General features: G+C 42.7%; 1 protein-coding gene across 1 annotated transcript in view; it reads left to right on the forward strand.

Annotated features, from left to right (window-relative positions):
* The window catches only part of ZCWPW2 (zinc finger CW-type and PWWP domain containing 2), a 1,218,481-nt gene that overhangs the window by 1,130,295 nt on the left and 64,457 nt on the right, over positions 1–23,729 (forward strand). The window contains exon 10 of the mRNA XM_085629962.1: positions 19,049–19,129. Within this exon, the coding sequence (XP_085486088.1) occupies positions 19,049–19,129 (81 nt within the window). The remainder of the gene's footprint in view (positions 1–19,048; positions 19,130–23,729) is intronic.

Here is a 23,729-nt window from a genome sequence, read left to right on the forward strand (position 1 = left end):
ACTGATCTGAAGTCTCAGGGACATAAAAGACTTCCTAATATCTTGTTTCTGCACCAGTGCATTGCCTCTGCTGTTTGGATCGACCAGATGCATTGCGTTTGGAACCACCACTGCTCAAGCTCATCCCAGCTCGAGGTCTTCGTATCTCTGTCGACGGCAGCCTTGATGACGACACTGAAAACTTCACATCGCAGCCCCTGCTGTCACCGGAGCTAATGCATTGCTGCTGTTCTGTGGGACAGGATCAGTGCATCGCCTCCACTGCAAGGATCGATACCGATGCATTGCTACAGCTGCATCCCGCATCCTCCTTGTCAACAGGATCTTTGATGTTGATGCATCTGGACGAAGGTACTTTTGCATGGCGGGCCAAACCTGGCTCCTGTAGTTACCTGCACGCCATTGCAGTCTGCCTGAACTTTTGACTTTGTCCCAGTCCAGCGTGACCAGATATCCCGTTTTTGGTGCTGTGTGCTTTTTGGCGCTGTTTTCACTTGACACATTCAAAATCAACTTCTTCCGGTTTTTCTCATTAGATTTTTGACGTGCTGATGACAAACTATCTCCAAAATATATTCTTTTTTTTTTACTTGGTTTGGGATTTTTCTTGTGTTGTGTTTTCACTGTATTACTGTTTGTGTGCTTCATAAATACTTTACACATTACCTCTAACTTGAGCCTGACTGCTTGTGTTCCAAGCTACCCAGGGTTAAGCACAGGTTAATTTTATTACTTTTTGTGGTTCATCTTGCAAGGGATTGTGTCTGTTGCTTGACCAGGGCTCACACCCCAGTCAGCCAACATCCCAATTTCTCACAGAGACGAGAAACTTTTCTGCTCAAGAAGGTATTGCTTGAAATGAGCCGGCCCACTCAATACCTGCTTTCAAAACTAGAAGGTAAGTTGGGTGTCATCAGCATATGAGATCACTTTAATGCTATATTTCTGATGGATACATCTGCCTGTGGCTTCCTCACCTTTTGAATTACCCCATGCGAAGCATTCCACTGAAACTTTTCCCCATAGCCCTCCCACGTCAACGAAGCATCACAATGAAATGGCTTCACACACGCCTCTGTGTAACGTCATCGGAGCCATAAGAAGACCTCGTCGGCATGCTGACATCAGTTCCCTTTTTTTCCGTGCCATCAACGTGTAATGATTTTTTCCAGGGCTCTCCATTACTGGGAGTTTCTTTGTTGCAAGTACTTTGTGTAATTGTAGCAGTGATCATTGCTACCCAGAGGAAGTCTGGTTTTAAGCCATGCAGGGAATCCAGGGGTCAGATATCGATTACTGACCCCCATAAAGATTGTTTGTGGTGCCTCTCGTCGGACCACGATGTCGGGGAGTGTTTGTCATGCAAAGGCGCATGAAACCCAAGGCCTTAAAGGAGAGGGAGGCCAAGCTGTTTATGGGCAAGGCAAAAAAACAGAAAAGAGGTTGAAGGAGGTCGAGGTTCTTGTCCAAGTCACCAACTTCGAATACCTCGAAATCGTCGAGGAAACATAAAAAGAAGCGGCGCCATGGATCTCAACATCTTTCATCAAAGGATGGAACACCGAAGTCGGGATCTCTGGCTTTCCGATGTCACTTAAAGGACAAAGTCTCTCCTTCTCCTTCTCCTCAGGTGACTCCAGCCCAGTCTCCGGCTCCGCAAGCTTCACCGGCGCAAGAGAAACAACACATGCATGGCCGGCCACTCCACTCCAGGGGCTCCGGCTCCGCAACAGGAGCCAATTAGGTTGCCTCCTCGAGTGGTCTCAGAGCCTGTAGTACCAGATCCAGGCTATCCTGCCTTCCTGACTCCAGGTACAGATCCTTCGCATTTTCTCAATGCGATGTTTGACTTGTTTGCCAGAGTGGCTAACCCTTCCGGTGTGCCAGTTGGCCCCATGCTGGCATACTCCTTGGGAGGCTTGCCACCTCACTTCCCTTAGGCACCTCTCATGCCTTTTATGTAAATGGCTCCGGGAAGTTGGCATCTCACGACGCCAAGGTTTTTGACACCTGTGCAGTCCCTGGAGGGAAGAGTGCCCCTGGACGGATCATCTCCAATGCCTTGTGGCTTCGGTCCGGCGCCGGCACAACCTCGTCTGGCGTCTTCTACTATCCCAGTGGAATTTCCATTGATGCCGGTCCCGAAGTCACTGGCGCCACGTCTGGTGCCGCTGACGCTGGTCTCAAGAATGAGGTCCAGAAAAGAAGCACAAAGGCTGATTGAAGAGGAGGAGTATTAAGAACAGTAAGAGGAGGCTGAAGAGGGTGAGATTGTCGATCCTGTACAAGAGTTTGAGGGCCTGCAGGAGGCTAGTGGCCTGGATACATCTCCTGAATTGGAGCTCTCCTCACCAAAAGGTCTTCCAACACAAGAAGGGGCATATTCACAAGGACTTATATCCGATTTATCTCCACCTTAACGCAACAAAATTGGAGATAGAATTAACACCCCATTCACAAGCAGGTGCAAACTGCAGATATCGCCAGTATTTCCGTGTTAACTGCCCCAAAATCTAACACCATGGCGTACACCACCAACTAACTCTAATGAGATGCAGAGTAGGCATTCCTGTGCAAAAACACACGAAAAAACAACAACACCACTTTCACAACGAACTGACAGAACTGCGATAAGCCGCAGTGGCAGCAAGTATTTAACACCTGCCTCAAGCAGGTGTAAAGACGGACGCCTACCTGCTGTAGGCAACAGGGTCCCGCACAGAGCCATACCCGAAGAACAAACAACGCCATGAAGATACTCCTCATGCAGCTAAGAGCCCCAACAGGGCCACAACACCCACCGCCACCACCCCCAGGACCACCAACCCCCGGACCCACACCTCCTCCCGGACCACCACAGAGGCAGCGTAGAGTAAGACAGTGGACCTACCGAAAACGCACTACCCTCACAGACCTAACCCCCAGAAGTCATTGCCCACTACAGGCTCAAAAGGACAACCATTCTCTACATCATGACACACATCGCCCACAGGCTGACGGTGCCAACAGCGGAGAACCAACATCCCACCTCAGACAAAGCTGCTGGCTGTGCTGCACCTATTGGCCTCTGGGACATTCCAACCAACAACTGCCAGAGTCGGAGGAGTCTCACAGCCAGCCCTATCAAAGTTAATCATACCTGTCCTGGATGCCATTCTCAGCTTCATACCTGAGTACCTTCACTTCCCCTACACTGCGCAGGAACAGCTGGAGACAAAGCGAGGCTTCTACGCCATAGCCAGATTTCCGGCCGTGTTGGGGGCAATTAACTGCACACATGTTCCACTTGTGCCCCCTGCGGATACTGCACACCACTACTGCAACAGAAAGCACACGCATTCCATCAATGTGCAGGCCATAGTGGACCACCGGGGACTCTTCACCAATCTTGTCGCCAACTACCTAGGCAGTGTGCACGATTCCATCATCTTCCAACAGTCCATCATCAACCAGCGCTTCTAGGATGGCACATATGGAACGGGACTGCTCGTTGGTAAGTACCAAATCAACACACCACACATCCCACAGCCACCAATGCACAAGGCACATCTGTGGGGATGCACACGTGACCAAGCCACATTCGACATGTCAGCCTATACGACCACCTACCAGACACGACTACACTACTCCATGGTCATCCTGGGATACCCCTGCACCCAATAGACATTTCATGGCACCACAGCCACACAACGGCTTGACGTGTGGAGATGCGGAATGCAGCCATGACCCATGTGAGGCACTGCTCTGCCCCCTTGAACCTGCACCATTCTCCCGAAGGTCAGCGTCCCGTGGCGGTGGGCCTGTGTCGGCCGCTGTGCATACGGGGCCTCTGGCCCTGTGCGACTTGAGTCATCCCCCCTTGTGGTTCTGACATTGCATGTGTGAGTGCCTGATGACTGTTGGAATTGTTGCCAGCACCAGCTACTCCCTGAGGGCTGGCTTACACTCACCCCACACACAGCCAGCACAGGCGTCACTGAATTGGTGGGCCTGCCATCACATCCTGCCGAACCAAGTATTGACTCTTTTCTCCCTGCACTGTCACAGGTGATCAAGGATATGCACTCTGCCCTTGGATGATGACACCCCTCTGGGACCCGAACACACCCGCCCATGGGCAGTACAATGCGGCCCACATACGCACCAGGGGTATCGTTGAACGCACATTTGGCGTGTTGAAGTCACGTTTCAGGTGCCTGGACTGCACAGGTGGGAAGCTCCTGTACAGCCCGGACGTCGTGTGCAAGATGATCGTTGCATGTTGTGTGTTGCACAACATCTGTGTTCGCACCAGGGCCCATGGATCCCAGTTCCAGAGGTACCGGACGATGATGATGGTGATGGGGCTGGTGGCCCACATCCCACTGCAGCTGCGGCAGTTATGGCCCGTAGGAACTACATCATTGACACTTACTTCTCATGAGCACGTCACATTGTGTCCATCCCTGGCAATCATGGGACAGTAGTAGATGTCCAATTGCACTGCATGTGCGAATAAAACATATTTGCAGGTTACAGGTTGGAATTGTGCATTGTCATGTTACATATCCCTGGGGTTACAGATGTGATTTGCCTGGTTGTGCTCATTTACCGATCCAGTTGTTTCCTGTGTTCAGTTGTTGAAGGGTTGCTGTTTGTACCGATATGTTGCCAATGTCGAAGTGCACTTCTGCTTGGGTGCGGATGCTACACGGTGGGTGTGTCATTCGTGCGGCTCTGATTTGTCAGCCACTGGTCTCTTTCATGCGGTGGGCCTGTCGGTTCCGTCCTTCCACGGTGCTTGGATGTTGTGCTGTGCATTTTCCGTATGCTGCTCTTGTGCTTGTTCCCGCATTGCTTGTGAGATTGCTCCCCTCGCGCTGCTAATCCCTGCTTTCCTCATCGCGGAAGGGCTCATCGCAGGTTTTCTGGTGTTGTGTTTTGTGTTTTTATCTCCGTCGGGGGGGTTGTATCGCGGACATTGTCCGCGGTGCCGGCGGACTATCGCATGGTACCGCCGTGTTGTGAATTCCACGTTGACACTGGGTTATTTTCCCACGAAGGTTTGCGATATTGAAAGTTGCGTCACGCTACTTTTGCGGTAGTTATCACACGTTCTTGTGAATATGCCCCGAAGTGTCTTCATATCATTCGGTAATTAGCAAGGCAGTAGATCTGCTAGACTTGCGATTGCCTACTGCAGAACTAATGGAGGTGCTTCTTTCATCTGCTTCTGTCTCGGACGCCTTGCTTCCTTTTAATGAGGCTTTGAGTGAGCATATCTTGGAGGTGTGGCAGAAGTCAATGACTGCTTCTGCAGTGTCCAGGTCTGTGGCGAGGAGGTATAATGTGGCTCCGGGAGATACTGCTTTCCTATCTACTCACCCATCACCAGAGAGTTTGTTAGTCCAGTCGTCGTGCTCCTCTAAACAGTCTGCAGGCTCATTCCCATCTACGCCTGCAGATAGACAATCCAAACAAATGGAGCAGTCTGCAAAGAAAGTATTTTCTTCTGCTAGTATGACTCTAAAGTCGACGAATGCGACATGCCTGTTGGGTCACTATATCCTTTCTCTGATGTACTCGGAGAGGGAGGTGCTCCAGAATCTTCCGGAAGATGTTCAGGGCCATTTCTCTGAAGTACTTTCCGATACTCAAGCTGCGGCCCACCAGGTCATTCAATCGGGTCTGGACACTGCGGACTCTATTGCCAGGGTAATGTGTTCCTCTGTTGCAACCAGAAGGCATGCTTGGCTAGGGGGTCTGGGTTTTCAGCGGATGTACAAGCTAACCTATGGGACTTGCCTTTTGACCGTTCTCGTCTTTTTGGTGCCAAAGCAGACTTAACTCTGCAGCTCTTTAAAGATAGCAGAGCTACAGCAAGATCGTTGGGCCCTCAGAACCATTCCAGGGATTTTGGATGCAGCAGGTTTTGCGGTTTTGGCAGGACTTTATCCTTTTGAGTCAAGCAGCAGCATCAACAGCAGCATCAGGCAAACTCCCTGTACAGCTCAAACAGGGGAAATGGTAGAGGTTGTCCCGCGAGGCACAGCTTGGCAGCAAGTCTCCTCCCCTCCTCCTCTCCTACCCCTCCAACTGGTTTGGCAGGAAAGTAGCTCTAGCTTCTCCATCCTAGATCATGTTGGTACCGTGTGAGGATGGGTCTCCCATTTTCTATGGATTTGGAGGTCTGTTACTTCTGATCTCTGGATGTTGAAACTTGTGGAGAATGAGTTACCCCTACCCTTTCGAGAGTTCCCTCTTCCTACCCATCAGGGCTGGTGCTCAGAAGAACACCTGTTGATACTGCAACAGGAGGATCTATCTTTACTGCAAAAGGTGCGATAGAGGTGGTTCCGGAGCAGGAAAGGTTCAAGGATAGTACTCACGGTACTTCCTGATTCCCAAAAAGGACGGTCTTTTGAGGCCGATCCTAGACCTCAGGGTCTTGAATTTTTACCTCAAGCAGCAGAAGTTCAAGATGTTGACCCTGGCACAGGTTCTTCTGGTGTTGCAGCAGGAAGACTGGATGGTGTCGATCGATTTGCAGGATGCGTATTTTCACATTCCCATCCTAAACTTGGATCAGAAGTATTTCTGTTTTACGGTGGGGTCTCAACACTACCAGTTTCCTGTCCTTCCATTCAGTCTTACTTCCGCACCTCGGGTCTTCACAAAGGTGATGGCGGTGGTAGCAGCACATCTCAGAAGGTCGGGATTTCCCTATCTGGATGACTGGCTGCTCAAAGCACATTCACTAGAGATGGTGCAACATCATTTGCAAGTAACAGCGCGTCTGTTGTTCGACTTGGGTTTTTTGATAAACGTACCTAAATCTCACCTGGCACCCTCTCTGTACAACCTGTTCATAGGGACAGTATTGGACACTACTGTGAGTCGCGCCTTCCCACCTCTGCAGAGGAGTCAAGACATCCAGGCTATGATTCCACTGTTTCAGAATGGAACAGTTGTTCCAGTCCTGAAGGTCTTGTGCCTGCTCATTCTGTTCGCTTCCTGCATACTGTTGGTCAGCCATGCACGCTGGCACATGAGGCCCTCCAGTGGTGCCTCCAAAGGCAGTGGTTTCAACACACGGAGATCTTAAGGAGGTGGTCAAAATGGTTCCATGATGGAATATCGTTAACATAAATATCGTCAGAAATAAATATCGTCACTAAAATATCGCTTACATTAATATCGTCATCCTATACTTAAACAAGGATTCACACAAATATCGATTTTTTTTTATCGACAACCCTAATATCGTTCACGCTAATATCGACAACATAAATATCGACTACTACATGATCGACTTTATTTTAAATAACATGACCTTAGACATATATATCGACTACACTAACATCGACGACCTATCTGCTTATAGAAATATACAAAAAATATTGTCTTTTTATTACCAACTCGATATGCACTATTCTTTTATTTTACACACTTTTTTAAACTATTTTACTTTACAAAACTATTCACACATATAATTATTTAACGGTTTTCTAATTCAAAATAACGTTCTCGACCAATGATTTTGACATTTCACTAATTGAACCAATCAAAAGCTACCATTAATTAACTCACTAATATAAAAACAATTATACACTTAACGTAATTTACCATTTTTGGGCCAAACTTGGAGAAAAACGGTTACCTTGCTGAGAGAAGAAAATACAAACCTACGACTACAACTACAAAACGTCATACTACACTTGAAGTAAGTAAAATCCCATTGCTTTTTTCATTCGAACTTAGCATAAAGTAGATAAACTCCCTAAATTAAAAAGTGTTCTTCTTTAGAGTGAAAAAATAACATGTTGAACTTATCAACAACGACCAGAAACTTACATGTAAAAACATTTATTAACTACCTTATCCATGTCTACTTAGATAGCTGACTAAAATTATTTAAACTTGCTAAGTAAATGTACAATTTACTTCATATATTAACAACTACTATCATCCAAATACTATAAGTAACACAATGATTAGAAAAAAAAAAATGAATGCTGCGCTAGGTTGCTGTCCAGTAGCACAGGCGCAAAGGAGGATAGTTCAGTTAATCCATGAATGTATAGGCAGCATACGTGGCAACTGCTTCCAACAAAAAATCGTTTGCAGGGCCACTAAAAGTCTCAGCCATCCAATTAATTAAAGAAAAGGAACATACGTGTTCTTCAACCATCGGAGCCTCTAGCACAATCAGAGGGCAACCGGAATGTTCCTCTAAATAGCTCATAGCCAAGAAGTCGTAGGCAGCCGTTGATATGTCCCAATTACCCAGGATACCATGCGCCGCACCACAAGCCATAATCCGGACACCAGAACAGGCCAACTCGTGAGACACTAAGGGCCTCATCAGTCGATCGAAATCCGGCACCGGAGACACCGTGTTGGTCAAGCACAAATCCAGAGGCCATTCAAAGGGACAATCCAGGCAGTGAAATACAGGTTGCACGCAGGTGAAGTAGGAATACCTGAAGGATAATCCATATGCCAGGCTTAAAGTCGCCAATGGCAGAGTACCATAAAAGTCAAGCATCCTATCACGAAGAAGATGCAGACGGGACAGGTGCTCGTGTGGCACAGAAACAGCAGCCATTCCGTAGTATGAAAAGTAAAAGCAGCACACCTGCCACCAGCGCCAGAAGCAGCGGAACACCTCCAAAGATGCTCGAGAAAATCGAATGAAAAAATGCCGGAATCACACCAAAAATAGTTTGGAAAGAGGTCACGAGGCCTGAGCCTACAAGTTTAAAAAAATGAGCCAGGCCGGTCGTGGACGAGGCATTGAAAATAGTTAGGATCAAAGTTCCGAAATGTAGGGGGAGGTCAGTATTCAAAACCGCCTGTACCTCAGTGCGCGTATTAGTAACGTGAAGGACAAATGTTTCACGAGAGGAAGTCAATGACACCTCTTTTTGGGACAATACAGCTCTTATTCTGCTCAACTTGTTGAACTCTGCTTTCAAGGTTGGAATCGAAGGCCAGATGGAAACATCCACCCGCCCGTGAGGGGGTGAAAAGAGAACATTATTGCAGCAGACAACCCTCTCCGATACAGTTACTATATATGGGATTCCCACTAACATCCCGCAGCAAGCTTCATTATTCAAAATTAAATAACTACTGTTTGCAAGCAGCGTCAAAGAAGGCGTAATCACAGGCACTGGGACACCTCATAGGACGCAGGCCAAAATCGGGGCTTGTACATTGCATGCACCGTGTAATTGAATGTGCCTACATACCAAGGAATGATCTGGTGTCGTGGTACATTCCTCACCCTTCAGATAAACCTCAGTTCCGTCCCTAGTACATCTATACGTAAAGGGGAGGGACCAAACCTCCTGTATGAAAGCGGTGCCCAGCTGTTCATATCTACCCAGAGCATAATGTTTCATACAAGACGTAAACTTAAGAAGTGCGAACGGTAGAGTTATCAACCCGTATATAAGCCACGTGACTGAATTGATTTCCGCCACAGAGAAAGGTAACGGTTCTAATTTTTCAATATGTAATAATGAATATGTAGCATCTTTCATGGACATAAATAGCTGCTTATCAGTAATGTTAAAAGGAATGAATAACGATGTAGTGCTCAAATAGTCCCAAGGGACCCTCCCTGCCTTTAACGTCTGCAATGTCCATGCAAACTGCATAACAGAATGCAACTGGTTTTGACCATTATATAACACAGACATATCATCATGCACAATATCAACAACTGACGAAACAATATTATCTAATGTATAAATTCTGGAAGAGAGAGTGCTAATGCTGTTATCTATAACGGCTAAAACCTTTTCCATGTTTGCTTGGTCAATAGCTCTCAATCTTGAAGCCGCCTCAATTTGCGAAAATTTCCACACTTCGTTGTAAATAGCATACGCCCACCTTTTGGTTCTGCCACCCACAGGACCTTTAACAAAATAATTCAAATCTATTTTGTCATGTAACTTCGATAAATGAACTTTGACAGATGCTAAGGTGGAATGTCGCAGCCAGGATTGACATAACTTTCCCACAGAATATGTAGTTACAGTATGTGACGACTCAAACCAAGGGTCTACGCGTTCCAGAGGACTAAATACCCTTTTGATCAAAAATAAATTGCAAACTCAGGGAAAGTTCTGGATAGTAAACCATAATAAATTACTATTCTAACTCCAATCCAACATAAGTCAGGGAAAGTGCTGGATAGTAAACCATAATAAATTACTATTCTAACTCCAAACATAACATAACTCAGGGAAAGTGCTGGATAGTAAACCATAATAAATTACTAATCTAACTCCAATCCAACATAAGTCAGGGAAAGTTCTGGATAGTAAACCATAATAAATTACTATTCTAACTCCAATCCAACATAAGTCAGGGAAAGTGCTGGATAGTAAACCATAATAAATTACTATTCTAACTCCAAACATAACATAAGTCAGGGAAAGTGCTGGATAGTAAACCATAATAAATTACTATTCTAACTCCAATCCAACATAAGTCAGGGAAAGTGCTGGATAGTAAACCATAATAAATTACTATTCTAACTCCAATCCAACATAAGTCAGGGAAAGTGCTGGATAGTAAACCATAATAAATTACTATTCTAACTCCAATCCAACATAAGTCAGGGAAAGTTCTGGATAGTAAACCATAATAAATTACTATTCTAACTCCAATCCAACATAAGTCAGGGAAAGTTCTGGATAGTAAACCATAATAAATTACTATTCTAACTCCAATCCAACATAAGTCAGGGAAAGTGCTGGATAGTAAACCATAATAAATTACTATTCTAACTCCAAACATAACATAAGTCAGGGAAAGTGCTGGATAGTAAACCATAATAAATTACTATTCTAACTCCAATCCAACATAAGTCAGGGAAAGTGCTGGATAGTAAACCATAATAAATTACTATTCTAACTCCAATCCAACATAAGTCAGGGAAAGTGCTGGATAGTAAACCATAATAAATTACTATTCTAACTCCAAACATAACATAACTCAGGGAAAGTGCTGGATAGTAAACCATAATAAATTACTATTCTAACTCCAATCCAACATAAGTCAGGGAAAGTGCTGGATAGTAAACCATAATAAATTACTATTCTAACTCCAATCCAACATAAGTCAGGGAAAGTGCTGGATAGTAAACCATAATAAATAACTATTCTAACTCCAAACATAACATAACTCAGGGAAAGTGCTGGATAGTAAACTATAATAAATTACTATTCTAACTCCAATCCAACATAAGTCAGGAAATGTGCAGGTTAGTAAACAAAATAAATTTTTCTATCTAAATTATTTTTTAGACCCTATTCCCCTATAATACCAAAATAACGCTTCTTCAATATTAATTTAATATTTTTTATTAATATTAAAAAATAAATTTCGTGTAAAAATTTTAATTTCAATGTTAAATTTTGATTTCATGATACATTTCTAATTTATTAATATTTTATACAATTTTTAAAGACTACATTTTTAAATTACTACCCACCCTAATCCCCTATAATACCAAAAACCCGCTCCTAAAATTTTTATTTGAAATTTTTAAATTTAATTACAAATTTAAATTCGTAAACAATTAGAAATTTAAAATTAAATTTTAAATTTCTTAATTATTTTCTAATTTGTTTATATTTTATAATAATTTACTATTCTAACTCCAATCCAACATAAATCAGGAAATGTGCAGGTTAGTAAACAATATAAATTTTTCTATCTAAATTATTTTTTAGACCCTATTCCCCTATAATACCAAAATAACGCTTCTTCAAAATAATGTAATATTTTTTATTAATATTAAAAAATAAATTTTGTGTAAAATTTTAAATTTCGAGGTTAAAATTTGATTTCATTATAAATTTCTAATTTAATAATATTTTATACAATTTTTAAACACTACATTTTTAAATTACTACCCACCCTAATCCCCTATAATACCAAAAACCCGCTCCTAAAATTTTTATTTGAAATTATAAAATTTAATTACAAATTTAATTTCGTGAAGAATTCGAAATTTCAAATTAAAATTTGGATTTCTTAAATATTTTCTAATTTGTTTATATTTTATAAATTTTTTAAAAACCAAATTTTAAATTACTACCCACCCTTATCCCCTATAATACCAATAACCCGCTACTAAAATTTTAACAATTCTTTTGTAGAAAATATTTTTTAACACATATTATTACTAGTAGGAGTTTTGTAAGTTTTTTAAAAACATAATACATATTTTTTTATAAATTTTATAACAACTTATATTTTTCTGTCAATATTATATGAAACGACATTTTGTTCAACGATATTCTGTTCATCGATATTTTTTTATGACGATATTTTTGTCATTCTCACGAAACGATATTTTTAAAAAAGATATTTTCTATTACGATATTTTTCACAGTCGATATTCTTACCACGATATTAATGCTAGTCGATATTTTCCCGTCGATATTCTATCTTTATACCGGTCAAAATCTCTAGAGACACTGCAGCAAAGTTGTTATGGTGGAGTGTTTCGGACAACCTGTCTTAAGGGAAGCAGTTTTAACCTTCTTCCCCGGTGACCACAGTGAGAACGGATGCCTCCACTCTAGGTTGGGGAGCTCACCTGGGGGATCTGGAGGTCAAAGGCCTTTGGTCTCCAGAGGAAAGATTGTTTCACATCAATCTTCTGGAATTGCAGGCAATACGTTCTAATTGCACGGTCTTCCTTCGTTCCCTTTGTGGTCAGTCGGTTCAGGTCTTAACGGACATCACTACCACGATGTTGTCCATCAACAAACAGGGAGGAGCAGGGTCCTATCGTGTCTGCAGAGAGGCTGTGCGACTCAGGACCATCAGATTTGCCTGATTGCGAATCATCTGTCCGGAGTGCTGAATGTGCGTGCGGACAGTCTCAGTCAGCAGTACCCGACCAATCACAAGTGGTGTATCCATCTGGAGGTAGTCCGTCACATCTTCAAGATGTGGGGTTTCCCTCGGTTGGATCTTTTTTTCCACTCACGAGAACACGCATTGCCCCTCGTTCTGCAGTCTCCACTATCAGATGCGGGGAGCGTTGGGGGACGCGTTTCAGTTAGATTGGGGCTCACAGCTTTTTTACACATTTCCTCCCATACTCTTGATTCCTCAGGTGCTGAGGAAGATTTGCCAAGACTGGGCCTAAGTTATATTGATTGCCCCAGATTGGCCAAGGAGAGTGTGGTACACAGACCTCATTTACCTCTCATCGCACCCTCTGCTCCATCTCCCTCCCAGGGCAGACCTCCTCTCGCAGTCGCAGGGGCAGGTTCTACACCCCCACCTCCAGAGCCTGCACCTTCATGTCTGGAGATTGTAAGGGGCAACCTGAGCTCTTTTTCTCTCTCACTGGATGTGGTGAATGATATTTTATTGGCCAGAAGACATGCCACCAAATCTGTCTATTCTGGTAAGTGGGCCAAGTTTTTTAAATGGTGTGAAGAGAGATCAATAGATCCTTTGCAAGCCCATTTGTCTGATATTCTTAGTTTCTCTCATTCCATAATTCAACACGGTTGTGCAGTAGCTACTGTTAAAGTAAGCCTGTCTGCCTTGTCGGCTTCTCTCTGTTTACCAGACCAACCCTCTTTATTTAAAACTCTTTTTTTTTTTATTGAGCGGAAAACAGCAGACATTGTAATCATGGTACATAAAAAAAAAAACATTTTGTAATACTCAATCTCATAATTCATTAGACAATAAATTGCATAAATTCACATTAGGTTTTACATAATATATAACCAGCATTCTATATATCAAACATGAATTACCTAAAATACAGATAAAAGAGTACAAAAAATATTGCTACAAATTGGTATCGATCTATCGGATAAAAAAGACTTTATAGATTAAAACACCTCAAATTTCATTGCATAGGGGATAGCCTGCTTGGCACATTCTCGTTTGCATGTGTGACCAGAATATAGCCCTCCCAAGTGGCCCTAAACCTATGAAGCGCCCATACCCTTTTTGCATAAGCCTCTTCAAATTGGTAGGTCCGGTCCAACTTAGGAAGCCACTGTCCCATTGTAGGTACCCTCGGTGATCTCCAGTTTTGAAACTCCAAGGAGCTGGCTACCGCTATAGCGATGAAAACAAAGTATTGCCTATGTTCTGGTAGCTGACTACCTGTGCAAGAAAAACCAAATAGGGCCAATGATGTTGAGGGTTGGATAACCAAAGACATACAACAGCTAATAAACCTAAACACCACCTGCCAAAAGTGTTGCAGTCTAGGACATGTAAAAAATATATGTATCCAGTCTCCTGCCCGAGCCAGGTTGCATCTAAAACATTCATTCGGGATTGATGGGAACCATTTATGTAGCCTGAGGGGAATATAATAGGCCAACCATGTAGAAAGAAAAGACATTCTTTAGAAGTTCCGAGCTTTATTCCCAAATTCGCACACTCGCTGCCATTCCTGCATGTTAAACTGACAATTAGTTTCCTGAGCAATTTCAGGAAGCATCGCCTCAACGTGTCTCTTATTCAAGCCCTGGTGCAGTGCCCGAGACCAATTTCCAACACCACTCAGATTCAACTCAAAGGCTGCTTTTAAAATTATCATTTCCCTCTCATTAACTATTGTGTATTTATATATAAAAAGCATGTTATTTGCCTAAAATTTAACCACAGATCTCGACTTTGGGGTTCGAATTGCAATACAAATGATTCCCATGCTATCAGATTGGTACCGTTGTAGAAGTCACCTAGCTTATGAAAGCCTAGATTATTATAGGACTGCAGTCCCTTTTGCGAAAGGTGGAGACCCCATAACTCACAGTCTTGAAGAGAGGTGTATGCGTGACATATTGCAACATTGTAAGTTTTATAAAAGCGCAGCGTACGATTTGCAATCATATTCAAGACCTTATATCTTGTTTTCTTTGGTAATTTTGTGGTGCACAAAAATGCTGGTAACTTAATTATCGAATTTCGAGGAAGGGGCTGCTGGCTGTGTTAGTAAACTAACTAACGCAGCTTGATAATAAGTGGAAAAGTGAGGAAGTGCAAGCCCCCCCTGTTCTACATCTAATTGTCAAATGGATAGTTTGATCCAAAGTTTTTTTCTTGCCCATACAAACTCACGAATAACTTTATCCACTTCATAGAAATATAAGATAGGCATTTTTAAAGGTAGATTTAGAAACAGAAATATCAGCAAGGGAAGTATAGACATTTTTACTAGGGAACCTCGGCCTACTATAGACAGAGGTAAAAGCGGCCATCTTTCTAAAAGGTTTTTTATATTATTAAGAGTATTTACATAATTTAGTTGAAACAATTGAGAAAAATCAGCAGTAATGTATAAGCCCAAATATCTAATAGGTCGTAATGGCAGAAATGTTTGCCCTGCAAGAAGATCAGCCTCCACCGAGTTAAACAAAAGGAGCTCAGTTTTGGCCTGATTAACCTTGTACCCCTCCCCCCCCCCCCCCCTACAGTGCTGTAAATGCCTGGATTTCCCCTAGCTCAGTCTGGATGTTTGCCTTCTCTGGGTTCAGATATAAAACCATATCATCGGCAAAAAGCTTAATTTTTGCAATTCCTGTTAACAGAGGTGAATTGATGTGTTAGAGCGAATCGTTTTCGTCAGTGGATCAATGAAAAGAGAAAATAGGAGGGGAGAGAGGGGGCAGCCCTGCCTAGTGCCCTGAAGCATTTAAGTCTCCCATAGTTCTCACCAATAGGTTTCCTCCCACTCCCTTTATCATGCCTCAGTGGGATTTGAAATTGGTTCTCACTTTCTTGATGTGGGTTTCCCATTGAACCTTTACATTGTTGTCCCTTAAGGTTCTTGGCGTTCAAGAGAATATTTCTGATTGCAATCACTTCTGCTAGGAGGGTGAGTAAGCTCTTAGCTCCAAGCCTCATTTACCTCATTTCATGCGGAAAAGATGGTTCTTAGGACCAAAGCTGCTTTCCTACCTAAGGTGGTCACTCCTTTCCACCTAGGACAATCCATCACTTTACCCACTTTCTATCCTCCTCTCACCCTTCTAAGGAGAAGGAGAAACTGCACCGCCTAGACCCTAAGAAGGCGGTAAGTTTCTACCTGGACTGGACTAACGACTTTAGACTAGATGACCAACTTTTCACTGGATATGTGGGCAAGATGAAGGGCATGGCTGTCTACAAAAGAACAATGCCCATGTCGATCATCCTCTGTATCAAGATATGCTATGCCTTGGCCAAGAAGGAGCCTCCTGAAGATATTCGAGCTCATTCCACCCGAGCTAAGTCTTCTTCTTCGGCTTTAGCTAGAGGTGTCCCTGTTGAAGACATCTGCAAGGTGGCAACTTGGGCCTCCCTCCACACTTTTGCAAAGCACTATTGCTTGGACTTGGAGGTGAGACGGGACTGCCATTTAGTACGTTCTGTGCTGTGGGATTTTTTTAGTACAGATAGGCAGGCACCCTCCGCCAGGTGTGGGACTGCTTGGGTATTCAATTCAAAAGGTGAGGAATCCACAGGCAGATGTATCCATCAGAAGAACAAGTTACTTTCAGTAATACTTTTTCTTGTGGATACATTATCTGCCTGTAGATTCCTCCCTGACCACCCACCTCACTGTTGCCTGCCTGATTATACCAAAAAATAATTGGCATTACGTTTTATGTATTTATTGGTGGAATAATTGGAATAATGTGATGCTTGTCTAAATTTTAGAATTTCCTGATTTAAGTGGTTTTGTATAGTATGCATGCTTGGGAAAATATTGTCGGTTCACCCGTTTGCCTCGAAGGTATGGACAAAATGGGTGGAACTGATGTCAGCACGCCTTCGAGGTCTTCTTATTGTTCCGATGTCATCCTCGGAGTCGCGTGCATAGCCATTCCATTGTGACATCCTAAGAGAAGTGGGAGAGCTATGGAGAAAAGTTTCAGAGGAAGTTGCCCGTGAGGTAAATCAAAAGGTGAGGAATCCACAGGCAGATACTGTATCCACTAGAAAAAGCATTACCGAAGGTAAGTAACCTGTTCTTTTCCGCAATATGAGCTAACTGCCTCATATTTACATTGAACAGTGTAGGGCTCAATGAAGAGCCTTGGGGAAATGCCATATTTCAATACTTTAGGCCCTGAGGAAAAAGGCTCCAGGTACACTGATTGCTCTCTATCCAATAGGAATGAATGAATTTAGCTAAGTGCTGTACCACCCATTTCCAGATCAGCTAGTCTAGTTAGTAAGATCTGAAGAGAAATAGTATCAAAGGCTGCCAACAAATCTAACAAGATGACAGTGGCCTTCTGGGCCTGATCCAGGTGGAATTTGGTCTCTTCCAATACCTCCAATAGAGCCATTTCCATACTATGATTAGAACAAAAACCGAAGTATGAGGAATGGAGCAAATTATTTGCCTCTAGATATGTATTTAGTTGGCGATTTACCAGCTTTACCAGAGCTTTAGCTGCTGCCGGAAGTTAGGAGATGGGACGAAAATCTTCACCTTAGGGCCTGATTACGAGTTTTGTGCACAAGGTTACTCCATCACAAACGTAACGGATATCCTGTCCGCCAAATTACAATTCTATAGGATATAATGGAATTGTAATTTGGTGGACGGGATATTCGTCACATTAGTGACTGGATAACCCTGTCCACCAAACACGTAGTCAGGCCCTTAGTTGGGTCCACTGTCTGTTTTTTCAGTAAAGGAATGACCGCTGCCTGTATCCAACAATCCAGAGGCAAGCAAAGAATTAAAGACTTGGTTGACCACCAGGTTAATAAATTCGATAACACGAGAGAGCACACTAGGGGCACATGGGTCAAATGGAGAGCCTGATTTACACTGAATAATCGCCATCCATGACTCATCTAGCAAAGACTGGTCCAATCTAGATACAATTCTAGTAAAGTTAGACCTATAGTCCGCCACCATCAAGGATGGCATCACCGCAGAATTATCAAAAGATTCCTGGATATTCTAGATTTTGTTAACATAAAATGTGGCTGACTGGGTGCACAATCCGGAAGTAGCAGGAATCTTAACACAAAAGCTTTAGGATGGAGAAATTATTTTACAATACTGTAAGGTTCATGGGCGAGTTATCGGCCTTCCTGATCCTGTCTGCAAAATATTCTTCTTGAGCCAGCTTAATATTTTTGTGATATCTTGTAAGGCTAATTTGCAAATCGCTTTCGCCTCTGTACTAAAACTGCAGTGTTTATTTCCTTGTGCGAGTTCAGGGAAGAAGCTCCTTTGACTTGTTGGTAAAATATGAATGTTTTGCGACTGGATATCGGTCACAAAACATTAATACATACCTTAAGGAATAAGTATTTAAAAGGATCCCCTTTACATGCCGCTTCCAAATACTGATTAAGTATTTACTTGCACCCCAAATTGTGATTCAGTAATATGTTACCGAAACGTAATTTGGGCTTCGGAGATTTAAAAATGCCATTTTGTAATTGATTTGACCTTCATGACCATAAGATTGCTTTAAACCACAGGCCCAAAATCTGTTATTGTCCAGTGAAGAAGGGCTTACGGGTGCTTTCTACTGCAATGTTCGTGACAGGAGTCACTGTGACTGACATCTGTAAGACTGCTACACAGTGGTGTAGCAAGGTCAGGTGATAACCGGAGCGAAAAATGTCTTGTCACCTTAACAAAATGGCAATAATATGATTAAAAGATATTTTTCCCATTTTGTCACACCCCCTCAGGGATGACACACGGGGCGGCCCGCACCCACGCACTCCCCTTCCTACGCCACTGCTGCTACATGGGCATTTTTACACACTTTTGCAAAGCCCCATTGCTTAGATATGAAATACAATGAGATGGCCATTTTGCTCATTCTGTCATTCTGGAATTTCTTGTTTAATCATGCTGCAGGTCCCTCCTCCTGGTGCTGTATGGCTTGATAATCTATTCAAATAATGAGTATCCATCAGAAAGATCATTACCAAAGGGTAGTAACTTTTTCTATAAAAGCCTACATGATTTCTGAAAGCATAATTGTATAAAGTGCATAGATGTAAAGCAATATCTAAATAACCCAGGAATTTTCACCTTTAGTTTGACAGGCTTGAAACTGATGCTGTTCATGAGCCATCACTTGCTTGTCCAAAAATGTCCGTGGTTACCTCACCCCAGCAAGTAAGTAATTCCTGACAGTCTATTTATCTAGGTTGAACTCTACGCACTGCTACAATAGGCCCCATATTTGTAAAGGAGAGGTAGACAATGCCACTCCTCTTCATTGACTACCAAAAGCACTTTGGGCAATAGGTTTACAGTGGAAAGTCTTAAGTGTCTCTACTTTGCCTTATTTGAATATACTATGATATTGTAGCAGGTCTTTATATCCGTTCATTTTTCATGTTTATAGGTTTGTGGATCATAATTGAAGTGTGACAGATAATCATCCTACCCTCGTCGTCATGAAAAGAAGAGCCTTCACAGGTTTCTTTGACGTTTCCTTGTAGTTTATTGATTAAACAGCATCCCAGCAGAGAGCAGCTTCCTCCACATCAGTGGCTCTCTTCTAACTGTTCCCCCCAGAACATTCCCTCGCATCCATTCTACATGTAACTAGGTAACAGTGCCATGACATCTGCAATATGGAGATCTCAACATATACAGAACCACTTAATTTGGTATCCTAGAGAAAATGTCCCAATTTGGCATTTCGTTTTAAAATAACTCTTTTGCATGGATGCTTTTATAGTAGTTTATTGTCTTTATTTTTTGCCATATTTTTCCAAATTGGACAGTGACATGCTTAATTATGTTTTTCGGTTTGTAATGGGTGGATGAGTTCTCTAGTGGAAACAACAGTACAGATGACTTTAGCGGTGAATTATCACACCCGATATATGATATGATGATTCTTCAGCTCACTGAGTGGGATCCCCAAACAGTGAACCCGTTTTAAGGCTATTTTGGGGCTTTAAACCTGCATTTCATGGGAGATTATTTGGGCTTACTAAGTGTGTTTTGACTCCTTCATCTGTTTTTCTAGAGCTTAATCCTTTTTACTTGTTTTCCACTGATGCGTTAGCTCTCTCATCATGTTCTTGGGCCATCATGGTAGCTTTATTCTACTGATGTCCATTGTGTCAAGAGAAAAAAGTCTTAGAAACAAGAGAATGACGCAGGCTTCATATATCTTTCCCACTCCATAAAAAGTGCAAAATCTCTTTCGAGATGTCTCACAGAATTTCCAGAAACAGGAAGGGATCATGTCCTCATGTGAAGCAGGCATATACGATGAAGGAGTTATTTTATGGTCTTTTACCTCCTCAAGGATAAGGTACGAGAGTCATTTCCTTCCTCATTTGATCTGAGGACATCAGGTTAAATCATGACTCATTGATATACCCACTTCCAGTCAATGTTGAGTAGTTGGGTGTCAAAGCCTTGCACCTCAACACTCAATGTTAAGATATTCTCATTGAGGGTTACAGGAACTTCTTCCTTATTTTGAGGGCCTGAGGGTGAAGAAGTGAACATCTCTTGCTGACTACGAGGAGTCGCACCCAGATGCAAGTTAAAAAACTTAAGGCATGGCAGAGCATCATAAATGTTCCTTCTTCCCTGTTGCCTCAGCTCTTTATTTAAGAGCGACTGCCTGGTGATTAGGGTTCTGGTGCTACAGAATCAACATTATTTACACCAGCAATGCCAAGCTTTCCAGTGATGGTGCAGCTTCAAGGTCCTCTCTACCAGTCACAGTGGAAACCTTTATTTCTTTTTACTTTAGACAATGAGTTTTTAAATACGCATTAAACTCTTGGTCTGCCAGCCAAATTTTGAGTCTGGCAGACGATCAGTTCTCTGTCGACTGAGCCCCTGTCAGCCCTGTCAACAAAATAGATCTTCTGACACTTAGGGTAGACCGTGTAACGATTTTCTTTCTTTTCCTGTCTGTCACCGTTAACAAAAACCTGGTGGTAAGATACAACAATAAAATTACCCTCACAAACCGGGAGAAAAGGTCTAGGGTGTAGGAGCCATTAGTTGAGTGGTAAAGTTAGATTTTAAGTTACTATCCTGAAGGTGCCACTTTTAGAAAGTTTATTTAAAGCAAAGTGGTGCCCCAATCAACCATCAGTTCACCTTACATAAATAATACTATACTTAATTTGTATTTTACATGTAGATTACTCATACATTCCTCCTGTATCCTGAAAGGCATTTGAAACGTTGTATGTTGTGTAAAAGAAATTATAATTCATTAAATACCCTTTAAAGAACTGTCGTTGCTTTTATATTATGTGATCTCTCTACAAAGTTACACTTACATATATCATAACGTCACATAGATCCAACAGAATTGAAACAAACACATACCTAAAGAATTAAATGACTGATATCACAAAAGGATACTACTAGAACAATAAAAGTCAATAACTTGTCTCAAAAAATACTTTTACGTGTACATAAAGTGTGCATTATACACATAACCCTTTTCACATGAAAAGACATTAAAAAGTGTCTAACATATAATTGTCTATTTGATCAACATTCAAATCCATAGGCCCATATGGGATGGGGTGAACCTCTTTCACATGAGACCCTGCGACGTGTGTGTTGGGTACTGTTTCTTCAATTTAATTCACTACCCTCCTTGGGCTCACATTCTCCTCCCGATAATTCCCAATGCGTTTCGACCTTCTCTGGGGTGCTGCTTTTATATGAAGGTGTTCCTCAGATTGAAAAAAGTCATTTTCTTTCATGTCACACATATTTTGTCTATGAAGAGCTTGACTGTTCACAAATCCTTAACATAGGAACCTTGCCTTCTTGTATTTGAGCCTTAACTAAAAGGGTCTTCTCGAAAGTTGGCTGACGTCCTGTTTGAGCCGCAAACTGAATTGAAAGGTTGCAATAACACTCAGCAGTGTTTTAGCATTGATGGCCCGCACTTTCAGTTCCCCAGCGTGCAAGTGTACCACTCAACCACATCCTCTAGTGTTCTGCTCTCCAGCAAGTGTTAGAAGGAAAACCAAAAGGAAAGCGTCTGTTCTCACTGCTCTATCTGTGCTTGTGGCCAGGACACTGAGCGCGAGTGGATAAAATCAGTTTTATGAAGCATAGACTTGGTCTGCTGCCCTGCATCTTCTTCCCTGGCTAAAGGAGAAGGCGGACCCTAGGTGCCGGTTATGCGGGTCAGCACCGGAAGATCTGCTACACCTACAACCAGCGAGGAGTTCGAACCAGGAGGCAGGCTGTCCTGGCATGTTTTGCACCGAGCGACCCTCGAATTGAACTGTTCCTTGGTAATATTCTTGAGGATATGCGAAAAGAAAATGTCAGAAACTGAGTTATTGACAGACAATCAACCCAGTGACACGGAAAAAAACCAGGAGCAGGAGGAGCTCGATGTCTAGCTCCAACACACTTTATTCCTGAGCTACAAACTCCTCATTTTGTGTGTATTAATGTTTAACACACTAAGGAATATACAGACTTAAACCAAATATCCAGAATAAGAAACGAGATGTGCACTGCTGGATATAATGTGCCTAAAAACTAGGCACTAGATTTGTAACATTCGCACAATCATAGCGTAGTCTTTTAAAAGAATTTTAATGTTTTTAGAAGAATGGAGTTTTTATACGTATTAATTGTCTTGAAATGAAATATTCTTGTATTGCAATGGTTTTAACGATCTATGCAAATAAAATAAACTTGAAACTGTTTGAGCTGCAGGAAACCAACAAGCTTCCAGACGCCTCCTTGCAGCTGCCCAATACCGCCTGAACCAGCTTTGACCTGCCTGAGCCCTGCTGCTCGTCTCCGCTGGAGTGAGTCCTGATCTCCAAGAGGTGGCCCCAGGTCCTGGACCCTTGCTGGCATCAGGGTGTACTCCTCCTAATGAAAAGGTGCTCCATGCGATCATATAGTGACCTCTTCACGCTAAGAATCAACCTCCCGCAATGACTGCCAACATGGGATTTGCTATTCATGCCAACAGCAACTACCGGCAATGCAAGCCCTGCACTTCACACTGACAGCCCACTAAGACGGCCGACGCGAGGCTCCAGGTACTATTGACTCTTTGTGCTATACAATTGACAGACAGCCCAATCTGCCCCTCCCGCCACCAATGACATCCTTGTGGCCCTCACCAACCTGAACGCCACTCTTCACGGACACTTGAGAAAGTAACTCGATGGGATGAACCTGGTCCCTGTATTTGACCTGTACTCCATTGTGGTCGGCCTAAACTTGGGATATTTCCCTGGTCCAGTTCAACTAGATAACCGTGAGCGGTGCTTTATGCTTTTGCCTCTATTTTCACCTAAAATATTAAAAACTAATTGCCACAGGTTCTACTGATTGGGTTTTTGTTGCTCTGGTGTCATTTATTCTTTAAAATTAACTCTATTTTTCTAAACTGGTTTGGCACTTTTCTTGTGTTGGGTTTTCACTTTAATACCAGTGGCCAAGCCCTGCACCCATCCCCCGCTGGTGGCCAATCTTGTGCTGTGCACAGAAGCCCCTGTGGCCAACCCCCCATAAGCACACAACAAACCACGTACATCCAGCCAACATTTTTTTTGTCCCACAGTAATCTAGTGATAATTTCGCTGTACCATCCTGAATTTCCACACGAGTACTGTAAGGCTGCTGCAACGCAAACTTTTTTTCCAGTTTGTCCCCAGGGTGTGTCTCTTAAGGACCCATCCACAAGGGACAGGGGTTCAGGTTACCCCTACCCTGACCCCTTATTTGTTATTTTCCAGACATT

The sequence above is a fragment of the Triturus cristatus genome, chromosome 10 (genome assembly GCF_964204655.1).
Source record: "Triturus cristatus chromosome 10, aTriCri1.1, whole genome shotgun sequence".
NCBI lineage: Eukaryota > Metazoa > Chordata > Amphibia > Caudata > Salamandridae > Triturus > Triturus cristatus.